Source organism: Alexandromys fortis, unplaced genomic scaffold (genome assembly GCF_014885135.2).
Source record: "Alexandromys fortis isolate MF-2015 unplaced genomic scaffold, M_Fortis_MF-2015_v1.1 scaffold_57, whole genome shotgun sequence".
NCBI classification, from domain to species: Eukaryota; Metazoa; Chordata; class Mammalia; order Rodentia; family Cricetidae; genus Alexandromys; species Alexandromys fortis.
Genome location: NW_026067941.1, coordinates 9,396,866 through 9,409,069, shown reverse-complemented (window position 1 = coordinate 9,409,069; position 12,204 = coordinate 9,396,866). Strand labels below are relative to the sequence as shown.

The 12,204-nt window shown below is 42.1% G+C and overlaps 1 protein-coding gene across 3 annotated transcripts; it reads left to right on the top strand.

Annotated features, from left to right (window-relative positions):
• Positions 1–3,155: 3,155 nt before the first annotated feature.
• Positions 3,156–12,204, top strand: Clec5a (C-type lectin domain containing 5A). Of its 3 annotated transcripts, XM_050148126.1 has the most exons (7): positions 3,240–3,375; positions 3,804–3,895; positions 4,601–4,675; positions 7,027–7,086; positions 7,590–7,726; positions 9,686–9,792; positions 11,440–12,204. In XM_050148126.1, the coding sequence occupies exons 2-7, from the start codon at positions 3,817–3,819 to the stop codon at positions 11,552–11,554; spliced, it is 573 nt and encodes a 190-aa protein (XP_050004083.1). In that variant the 5' UTR covers positions 3,240–3,375; positions 3,804–3,816; the 3' UTR covers positions 11,555–12,204. The 3 variants fall into 3 exon arrangements, with proteins under 3 accessions (XP_050004085.1, XP_050004083.1, XP_050004086.1); XM_050148129.1 differs by lacking the exon at positions 4,601–4,675; XM_050148128.1 differs by lacking the exons at positions 3,804–3,895; positions 4,601–4,675 and having other exon boundaries at positions 3,156–3,375.

Genomic DNA, 12,204 nt, shown 5'->3' with positions numbered 1-12,204 from the left:
GACAATCATATAGGTTGCAAGGAAACCTCATAAGGGTTAGGGCAGGGTTTTTTCTTGTTTTTGCAGGAAAATACCCATCTCTGACAAGTAAAGAGACCTTGGACATCTAGATGCTTAAAGGAAAAAAAAGAGCTATCTAGAAGGAATCACCAAGCAAAGAAAAATCTGATATATGATACCAATATCCTCTAGAGGGCAAGATATTATTGATATACATATAATAGTAGTTACCATGTATTAAAAAATAAAAGCTGGCTTTGGAGTTGAACTGTGGCTGTCCTTTTCTAAATTCAAACATGTTGTTAGAATAAAAATTCAATGTTTCTGTCTCACATCATCAACCACCTGGTATAGGGCAGAAGTAAGATAAAATTTAGGGACTACTATTATCAAAACTCTGCTCTCAAAAAGTTTTGCTTCTCCCCATACCTATTTTTGTCTCTATGGTACCTTTTGCTGTATTTTGTCTGTATGAATAATGTTTAGGTTTTCCACAATGAACAATAAATTTTCCTGCAGTAATCTTTAAAGTTTCCAGGAAGAAGGTGGGGCCCCACAACAATGATTCCACCTGGTTGATATGATATAATTATGCTGATAGCACCACTTTAAGATTGGTTTTGGGTTACAAACTGCTCAAGATGATTCCATCTTTGCTAGTTGAGATCGTGTACCTTCTTACAATGTTTGGGCCAGAACTTTAAATAAGAACTTCAGAAAAACCCTACCAACTACTCAAAGACTACCTAAATTATACCAGATAGTAATCTTGAAACTTAACCATTACTTATTTTTTACAGGAGCCCATAGAAATAACATTGCCTCATGACAGTTGGAAATAATTATAGAAAATAATGTCCCCTCTCCCAACAAAGTTTGTCCTCAGGACTAGGGATATTATTAAGTGTTGGTTACAACTGGTATAAGGTTGTGGGTGGAAATAAAGTAGGCTCAGGGATTGCTCTTGAAAAAAAGGGGACAGGGTGAATAGATGGGATGGAATAATTGGTAGATTAGTGTGAGTTTACTCACACTAATAATAATAATGAGATTACTTGTCATTTCTTGCACTTTTTGAAAGTTGCTTGATTGTATTTACTGTTCAGAATATTATTTCCCTTCTCATGTATTTGATGGGGTTGAAGACTAGATAGTCATATTTACTCTCCTCTCATGACTTAGCCAAGCCATTTTTAATATAAGACTTAGACTCCTTAGATTAGGACAAATATTGAAACATTTAGCATGTTTCTTGATTCATGTTGTTCATACTAGCTGTAATTCAAATTTTTATGTATATTGGTTCTTATTGTATATAGTTTCATATTAGGCTTAGAACTCTCTTATTTAGACAAAAGTGGGAGATGCTGTGGGAACTCCTTCAAGCAATAGCCTTTAAGATATCAGCCCACTTTGGGCGTGGTCTCATGTGCTATATATACAGATGAAAAGCATGCACAGATTTTTTTTTTTTTTGGCTGCTGGATTTGGTTTCAGTTCCCAGCTCATGTAGAAGATTGTGGAATGCTACCCTTCTATGAGTTTATACCCAAACAAATAAACCTTTGTTATACTCCATTCTGGGCTATTGTGGAACTCTTTTGTATGCCAACACTTTTCCCAAATCACTACAGGCTGGAATGAAGTTAACAGCTGGAAGTATGACAAGCACCCATAAATATGTATATGATTTTTAAAAATTCTTATTGGATTTTACACTTAAGCTTCACATAAAAATTGCTACTTATGAAAATCAGTTTCTTGCAACTTATGCCTAAAAACTTTTCCAAAAGTCTTAGGATAAATTTTAAGGTTATTTCAGGTCTTCTTCTGTTTCTTGTGTCAATCTTCTGACAATCTTGTATCAGTAATATTTATATAGATATAACATGTTTCATGGTGTTTAAAATTGTGATGATTTTAATTTATAGTATTCTTTTTTATTTATTTTGTTGCATTGGTGTCTCACCTTCCTGTGTGTCTATGTGGGCGTGTCAGATCCCCTAGAACTGGACTTACAGACAGCTGTGAGCTGCTATGTGGTTGCTAGAAATTGAAGCAGGGTATGCTGGAAGAGCGGTCAGTGCTTTTAATCACTAAGCCATCTCTCCAGCCTATTATTATATTTCATGGGATCTAAGATGGCATCAATGGAATGATCCTTCATCATGGGCGGAGGCTGCTTCTTCGTTCCCAGCTGCCCAGACCGGATAACACAGAAATTCTATTAATTACGACACTGCTTGGCCAATAATGTACACTTCTTACTAACTAACTCTTACATCTTAAATTAACCCAATCCTATTCTACATTTTACCACGAGGCTCATGGTTTACTGGTAACGTTCCGGGGGCATCTGAATCCTTCAGCAGCTACATGGCGTCTCCTAGACTCCACCTGATCTCTCTCTATATCTCTGTTCAGATTTCCTGCCTGGTTATATTCTGCCTTGCCATAAGCCCAAAGCAGTTTCTTTATTCACCAATGGTAATAAAACATATTCACAGCATACAGGGGAATCCCACATCACTTCATTGCTTCAGAGTATGAGAATAACAGTGTGCACATAATCATGCAAGAATTGCTCCCAAGGAACACCCAGTTTCATGGTACTGGGTAAGGGATACCTAAACACAAATGGGACAAATGAGTGGAGGATTGGGAAAAGAGTTTTCCTAAAGGAAATGATGTCTAAAGGATGAATTAGAATTATCTAGTCAATAAGAACATAGAAAAGTCTACTGTGTATCTGAGCTAGAACAGGTGATACTATTAGTGCTGTGTGGTTATGTGATCAATAAAGGTGTGTCATGTAACTATGGATGAGAAAATTCATTAAAAAAATTCACTTCAGTAGTATTAGTGGCAGATAAGACTAGGGCAGATTTAGTGCTAGTAAGAGATACAGAACCACCACACACATCCCAGGCACTAAGAGAATACCTAGCACATGGTTGAGCACCTAGAATACATGAGAGAAGGAATATGCAAGATTTGTATACTACATTAAGCAGTCATGCCTCGTCCTAAGAGCAATTAGAAAGTCAACATGAAGGGGGAGTCTGTGCTGAGGCATGTGGTTTCTCACATCCGTCTAGAAAAGTTGCCCCGACAGGAACCTTCCTCCTGCAGAGCTAGAGCTTCCCTTCCCCTCTTTGCCCTGCCTGTTCCTTTGCCAAGAGCACTGAACAGAAAGAGGTGTTTGCTTGAAAATGCAGCTGGCACAGTGAGGTTGTGAACAAGGATGGTACCCATTGCCTGAGCAGGAGCTTATGCTCAGGAGACGAGGAACCCTGCTCACCGCACAAGGATTAGCTGATCACAAAGGCCAGACTTTGATCTGTATGCCAAGCCAGACTTCCAGAGAGAGATCAGGTAAGTCTGTCTGTCTGTCTGCCTTCCTGCCTGCCTGTTTATCTGTCACGTACCCCTGACACTTCACTTAAGGCTTCTATAAGTGAGATTAGCATTGCCAAACTGTAAGCTTATAAGCAAGGGTCATTTTTAAGACTATATGTTGTTGAATTACAGGAGACTTACATATTGGACAGGGTTTTTTAAACCACAAATAGAGACATGGTTTAGACCTAAGGCTAAAGTATACATGAAGGAGAAATAGCATGTCATGCTTTCTATCAGTGCTCTGGACATGTCTGGGGCTCCTCCTTTCACCTGCCACCAGAATGCCTGTCTTGAAGCCCTCCCTTGGGTACTCTGAACAAGACACAAGGCTAAGTAAGACAGGAGAAAGCAGTTTCATCCCCAGATACTGATGATTGATGTTGCTCTGGTCCTCCTCACAGAATTCCCATCATCATGAACTGGAACATGATCATCTCGGGGTTTATTATAGTAGTGATCAAAGTTGCTGGAATGACCATATTTCTGCTATATTGTGAGTATTTGTGCGAGCCTTCTCCCCAGCATCCTTATTGTCAGCATGTCAGACTGAGTATAAAGGTTCAGTGCCTACGTACCTCCACGGTGTCCACCCTCACTCTATCAGACACAGGGGTCAGGTTTACTGCTCTACAATGGAGATGCACAGCTGACTGTGTAAAAGGGTAGAGCCCTTACATGAAGCTTTTGGAGAATATGAACTAGAATATTTAGCATGCCTTTTTATTATTGCTATAATTTAAAATTAATACTGTTCCAGTTCAACCCAATAAGGCTGTGTGAAGGGCTAATATAAGATTAAGATTTAACTGAGAGATGTGTGTGTGTGTGCCTGCACACATGTGTGTATATACAAATTCTTCTCAATAAATTCAGTAATAAAAGGAGCTTCAAAACCAAAGATTTATCTCTGAAGTCAGGAAAAAATGAAGGAGGAAGGAAATGTGAGCAAACGACTGCAGTTGGGTAAGCGGTATTTTCCTTGTGACCCAATTTTAATATGCAATGACTATCATGAGAGCAGAGGAGATCCACAAGTAGGTAAGCGAAGACAACAAAAATATACACAGTCCTCCATGAGGCAGAGAGCTCAGTGCTTCCTCCTGTGGTCACAGCTCCCTGGCATCCCTGGTGGCTCATTTGCTGCTGCTGCCATTTGTAGCCACACTGAGGCTGAGCCACTAGCTGGTTTTCTTTGCAGTCCCACAGGTTTTTGGCAAGAGTAATGATGGCTTCATCCCCACGGAGAGCTACGGAACCACTAATGTGCAGAATGGTAATCTCCCTGCTATCAAGCTGAATTCTAACAGTCCCTAAGAAACTTATGCACAAATGCTCCACAAAGGTCCTCATCACCTTTTCAAGTGTGAAAATGAATAGCAAACCTATTGATAATGATTTTTATCTCCTACTGGTATTAGGGATCAAATCCAGGACCTTGCTTGGGAAAAACATAAGCTATATTCTTAGCCTCTGCTTGAAATATAGAATGCTCAGTTTTCCTCCTGGGCCTGAGGATGGTCTGTGGGGGACTTCTGTAATGTGCTGTAGATGTGTTTCATAGTCTTACAAGAATGGTTATAAAGAAACCAAGTTCTAGACAGGTGTGGTGGTGCAGACCTTTAATTCCAGCACTTGGGAGGCAGAGGCAGGAGGATCTCTGAGTTCTAGACTAGTCTGGTCTACAGAGTGAGTTCCAGGACAGCCAGAGCTATACAGAGAAACCCTATCTTGAAAACAAACAAAAAAAGGTAAAAAACAAAAAAGAAAGAGAGAAAGCAAAGAAAGAAAGGCAGGAAAGAAGAAAGAAAGAGAAACCAATTCCAGCATTAGGAGATGGATCAGTTGGTAAAGTATCTGTCCCACAAGTATAAGACCCTGAGCTTGGATCTCCAGCACACTTGTGAAAGACAAGTGTTGCAGCAGTGTCTGTAACCCCAGGTCTGGTGGATGGAGGCAGAGATGGGTTGATCCCTAGTGCTCATTGGCCAGTCAATCTAGCCAAACTAATAAATTCCAGGTTCAGAAAGAGACCTTGCCTTAACAAATGAGGTGGTCAAGGTTTGGAGAAGGCACCCAATGTCAACCTCTGGCCTCCTCACATATGCACACACAAGTGCACGCACACTCTCACACACATGTACATGCACCCACCAAAACATGTACGTACAACACACACACACAAAGAATTCTTGTTTTACAAAGAAGTCTAGGCATCTTTTTGTGTGCCAAACACTCTGCTAGAACAACTATAGGAGAATAAAACAGGTAAGTAATCAAGCCTCATGTATAAAACAAAAAGTTCAATGCCAGATGATTCATACACAGAGGACAAGATGCTTCTAATCCCACTTCTTTTTTAAAAGATTTATTTATTTTTATGTGTATGAATGTTTTTACCTTCATATATATAGGTACACCATGTGCATGTGTCACGTATGGATGCCAGAAAAGGACACTATATCCCCTGGAACTGGAGTTACAAGTGGTGTGTGCCAGCCTGTAGGTGCTGGGAATTCTGCCACCTCTCTAGCTCCAAGCTCACTTGTATGCAAGAACCCTGTCACTGCCTCTAAAGATAAGAGTTACTGTTGATATCTTTAGGACCCAAAACCGCCATCTCTAATTAAAACAGTCTTTTATAATATTACAATGGCTCTGAGCTCGGGAATGTATTAAAGGGTGAATGCTTATGTCTGTTTCATCATTATTATTTTAAGCAACAACTTCATGTCTGGGTAAATGAAAGTAGTTTTAACCAGAACCAACAAATAACCAGAGCCCCTGCGGGGAGATTTCAGCAGTCTATGGAGCCATTGTAGCTGTGTGTGCAGTCAGTGCTCTCAGAAAAAAGATCCTCTTAGGGGCCCACCGTTCCCCATACTTTGTATTTTAAAAGGCAAACTTCTTATGCTTAGAGAAATCTCTAGAAGGTTACCTACCTCCTTATCTGCTGTAACTCTATGAATCTTGGATCTTCTTGTACTCAGTTACAATTCTTAGAGGAAATCCTAATTGAGAAAAGCATCTAAAAGCTGTCTGGAATTAAAGCTTTTTGTAGAGGGTTTGGACACCAGCAATAAAGGGAACAGCAAAGATGCTATGTCGAGCCTGGAATAAAAATGCTTCCAACCGCTCTCTGAAGGTGACCATATCAAACGTGTATATGGGAGGAGTAAGAGCCTTCTTGGGGTACTAGCCTCCTCTACCCCCACCTCCTGTTTATTTTTGCCTCCTAGGCATTTCACATCACCTACCATAATAGGGAGAAGCGGGGTATAAAGTAGGACTTAGGCACCTAGCACAATAGCCAGATGGAAGCTTCAGAGAAGGAAAATTTCTCACAACTCTAGTTCAGAGGGACCAAGCCCCTTGTCTTCTCTATAGCATCTCTTTCGGGCCTTGCTTCCCTCCTTTCTTCCCCCTTCCTTCCTCTCCACACACTTCCTTCCCAACTCCCAGCCTGCCCCAAACACTGGGATCTTCATCAAGAAAGATGATTTTTCTTTATACCTCTGGATCATCTAGAACATCTGGAATGCTTAGAAACAAACAGTCAGAGCTCAACAGCTCACACCTAATGGTTGTTCATCGAATAGTAACCACCAGGCTTTCTTTTCATTTCAGTCTCACAGATCTTTGGGAGAAATAACGAAAGTGTCATGCCCACAAGGAGCTACGGAACAGGTACAGTGCATGGTCCCTGGTTTCTCCCACCCCTTCAGTACACATAAGCTGGATTCTTTCGTTTTGTTTTGTCTATTTGTTTTGTTTTGTTTATTTGAGACAGGATTTTTCTGTGTATCCATGGCTTTTCTGGAACTCAGTGATGGCTCACACCAGTAGAATTTGCAGAAGGAGGCAGAGGCAGGAGGATCATAAGTTTGAGGCCAGCCTGAGTGGCACAAACTGGATTCTCAAGGAATTTTCCCATTGTCCCTTTCTTGTGGAACTTTTGTTCAAAGGGACCATGAAGAACTTCATGGTCATTCCCTCTATGTTAGGGGCCGGAAAACAGACTAGAGCGATGGAATTTCTTCCTGGATTGGGAAGCCTTTATACTAGTAGTTACAAAGAAGCGTATGCCCCATCATTTTGTGAGTCAGTCCCAGGGCTCCCACTCCAGACCACTAACTAGCATGTATTCATTCTGCTTCTGCCTCTGCTTCTTACTCCCCTAATCTCTCCAGCCTGCCCCAAAGACTGGGATCTTCACCAAGGGAGATGCTTCTTCTTCTCCACCTCTGAATCATCTTGGAATAACAGCAGGGATCACTGTGCAACCAGAGGATCCACACTGGCAGTTGTCGACACACCGGAGAAACTGGTAACGACATTGGGAGGGCGTGATAAAATAGCCTGCCCGACCTCAGCTGCAGTTGGTGGTCTATGGGAAAACGTGATGTGGGGATAGAATGCTGGCGAGAATTAGAGGCCTGCCTGGCTGGGGAGTTCATAGTCCGTGTTCTAAACCTGAGACTGAGAAATCCAGATCCTGTCATCTTCCCCATAAACTGCAGTATCAGGTTTATGTATTAAAGATGAACCAGGACATTAAAAGTGCAAGGCTTAACCAAAGACCTAGTGCATGCAGAAGTGATGTAAGGACCAGGGAGATCGCTCAGTGGGTAAAGTCACACACTATAAAGCTTGATGACCTAAGTTCAATCCCTGGGACCTGCATGTTTGCAGAAGCTCCCACAGGCGGTCCTCTGACCTCTATAAGTGCCGCATGTATGTTCGTTCACACACATACATACATACATACATACTCATAAACTACAAAAGCACACAGACACAAAAGAAATATTACAGAATACTTTATGAGATGTTCACGTATATAGAAAAGGAGGAAGATACGCATTATTCATGATAGTAATGCGTCATCTCAGTGTGCATAAGAAAAAAAGATAAATTAATATAATTAAAACAAAGAACTGGATCCCAGAGTTTACAGTTCACCTTTGTGAAAATGAGAATAGATGAATGCTTTGTAGCAGCTTTGTTTACTGCCTTCCATTAGCTTGTGGCTGCCATATTTTATGCATAGGCAATGAGGAAATTAAAGAAAAGTAATGGTTAGTGTGGGGGGGGGCACAAATGTGCCATAGTAGATATGTGAAAGTCAGAGAACCACCTCACCTTCCACCTTGCTTGAGACAAGGTGCCTTGTTATTCACAACTGCACAACCAGATTATCTGCTCCCCTCCCCCAGCCTTCCAGGGATTCTCCCCTTCCTGCCTCTCATCTTGCCATGGGAGCACTGGGAAAACAAAAGGTCACTACAACATCAGGCTTTCCCGTGGGTTCTGGGAATCTGACCTCAAATTGCCACACTTACACAGCAAATGTCCCACCAACGGATACATCTCCTTAGCCAAAATAAAAGTTGTTTGACCATCATATACTTAAACAATAGAAGATTAAATTCACCATGCTCATTTTACTTACAGTTGCCTCTCTTCAAATCTTAGCAATGATTGGATGTTGGGCACAAAACACTATTCGTGTTTTCCTCCCCTATCCTAGCTTCTCAAAAATCATCCTGTGATCGGGCAGAACTTTCTAGGGAGCCAACCCTTGATAGATGACCAAGGTCAGAGATTAGGATCCCACAAAATCTCTAGGGTAAAGTACCCAAGTGGAAAGCAATATGTTTTCCGGTAGAAAATTGGGAAGAAAAGAGGAGCAGGGGGTGGGGAAAGAAAACAGGGGCTGGAGAGAAGAGAACGAGAAGAATTGACCCCTCTGTTTCCTCTAGTCACCATTTAAGTTTTGGTGCGTCCAGTGTTCACTGTCCCCCTCCCCAGCTTCTACTGCATAGTGACACAGACAAAGATCACACTGATGGTTTGCTGATAACTCCCAACACATTTTTCCACTTGATTAAACTTAATTGGGGATGTGAAAATTTTCTGGAATGATGAAAATCCCACAAAGAGAAGCATTCCAGACATAAGATGTGTACATGAAGTGGCCTGGTTTTGACTGTGGTGCCCTCCTTTCCCATACCTTCTGGGCAATACTGACATCACAGGGCATTTATCAGTAATGCAAATTCTTCATCATTAGCTCTTTGGCACCGCAGGCCAAGCAGTCTGTCTGGTCCAGATATCCAGGTGATCTTACGTCCAACCGAGTTTCAGAACTTCCCCAGGCAAGTGTCATTGATACCAGGGTCCAATCCCCAGGAGCCTTCCTGGTTCCCAGAACCAGAGCCACCATCAACCGCCAGCTCAGCACTGAAGAACACACTGATGAGCCGCTTCTTCTTTTAACTTCTAGAAGTATCTTCAGGACATAGCTGATGCCGAGAAGTACTTTGTTGGTCTGACGCGTCAGCCGGGAGGAAAAGGGTGGCGCTGGGTCAACAACTCTGCGTTCAATGGCAAGTACGTGAACACCCTGCATTTATTTCCCTAGGGATTTTTACATAAGAAGACTAAACCTGAGAGTCACACTGAGACAGCTCAAAGGATTAGACTAGACTTTGTTCTGTTTTCCTAGCTGTTTCCAACCCATTCCCTGCCTATTTAGCCTATTTATTATAGGAAATAAACAAACATTTTACATAATATAAAAATAGAAGAAAGAATATTAGAATATTATTCCTATAATAAATTATCTTCTTCAAAACAACCCACATGCATAGCTGCTGCTGCATCTCATATATTTCATAGGTCATTAAACTACACATTATACCATGTCCCCAGATATAGTTCCTTTACCTAAAGAAAGTTTATTACATACCTATATCCTATCTATACCTTAAAGTTGGCCTGTATCTCTCAAGAACTATCTTCGGGGAATCATTTGGAGTCCACCTTTAGAGGAGGCTATACTATTTCCAGTTTTCATATGGAAATACTGAGCTGGACAAGGAGCAAGCCAGGTCCCCGGCCTGCAAATGGATTACAGAGAGGAAAAAATTAATATGTACTCACTGCCTCCTAAATATCAGGCACTATGCTGCGCTAAGCACACGCATGGATCATTTCTCCGTATTCACCGGGATGCCATGGAGAAAGTTTCTATTACTCCCAAGTAGTTGAATTGGGTATGAGTGTTGAAATGAGGATGAAATGTGCTGGAGTTCACGTAGCAATAGGAGCCACAGTTTGATTTCATGGATCATTGAGCCCAAATCTCATTCCACTTTTTCATGAAATGAGACTCTACAGTCAGACCAAAAGGATCCAAATGCCAGAAAGAAAGTAGGAGAAGGCCAACGGCTTGCCTCCACCAAGGTTTTCCTAGAGCTAGCTCCCATTCAGTAAAGGAAGAAAAAATCTCTTTCCTCCTTTCTTGGCCCTTCCTGTTATAAACATGCAATCAATACTGAAAGATGGTTTTGGACAGTGTGACACTGTTGAAATAGGAGCGGCGGGGCTGCGTCCCCGGCACCCAGCCGCCCGCATGGCTAGCTTATGCCCGAAATAATTACACGGAAACTGTATTCTTTCAAACACTGCCTGGTCCGGCTAGTTTCAGTTTCTTATTGGCTAGCTCTTATATATTGTTCTAACCCATTTCTAATATTCTGTGTAGCCCATGAGCTGGCTTACCAGAGAGGATCTTAACCTGCGTCTGTCTGGAGTGGGAGCATCATGGCGACTCACTCACTCAGCTTCTTTTCCCCAGAATTCTCTTCTGTTTTCTCCACCCACCTAATTTTCTGTCCTATGAGGGCCGAGGCAGTTTCTTTATTATTACAAGACCCACCTCCATCATGACACTGCCCTCAAAGTTTGGAAATACTTCCAACCTTATATGAACAAGTTAGACCTAGATTCTTGGAATCCATGAATGCTCACAGGAGAGTTGAGAGGAAGCAGTGGGTACGGGACTGGACTGGAGAAGATATATGGAGAAGAGGGACTCTAAGTTGGGAAGAAAGACCCAGTGCAGAAAAGGAGGGTGTGTGGTTACATGAGGCTGCCTCTCCTCCATGCACACCTCCCATGTGACCCTCACCTCACTAGCAATCAAAGACAAAACTGAAACCAGGAGCCCTAACCATGCTTTCTCTACTCATGTAGTGTTACAAATGAGAATCGGAACTTCCACTGCGTCACTATAGGCTTGACAAAGACATTTGATGCTGCATCATGCGACATCAGCTACCGCTGGATCTGTGAGAGGACTGCCAAATGATCATGGGTCTCTACAACAAGAGCAACTATATGTCTACAAAGACAGCAAGAGAGATTACTTGCAACTGAAACTAGCCCAGAAAATACAGAACATCCAAGACTGTGCCCATCTCCCATAGGGTCGAGCTTCCCGGTAAATCCTCAGGGTCAATAAGCTATTCCCTCTCACAGGCACCTTCACACAACAGGAGAATCCCTGCTCTACTCCGGGCACTCCCCAAGACCACACTTGCTGTGCTAGGGGACTGGATTCCAGTCATCTCAGTATGCAGGGCCAGTTTTCTGGAGATGAAATTGATGCAGACATGAAATCTATTTCTGAGGAGTTGAGCATTTTGACTGACCAATGGGGCTTTGCCTGTAGACAGGCTCTATTTCATCCTTCGAGCACATGCCTGTGCTACTGAGAAGAAACTGCAAGCAGAAGAGTTGAGGCCTGTGAGAAGGCAGTGTGGGTAGAAGATTAAACTCAGCTTCACGACCTCCCCTACTCTCAGAAGCCTCCATTCCTATATTCTTCCCTAGAAGCTAAGGAAGAAGAAGCCTTCCTCTGTCTGAATTGAGACCAAGGCTCTCGAGAGGATCTCTACAGTTCAACTTGGAGCTGAAAAAACATTGGGGGAATGAAGAGGTTTTGTATAAGACAGAAAA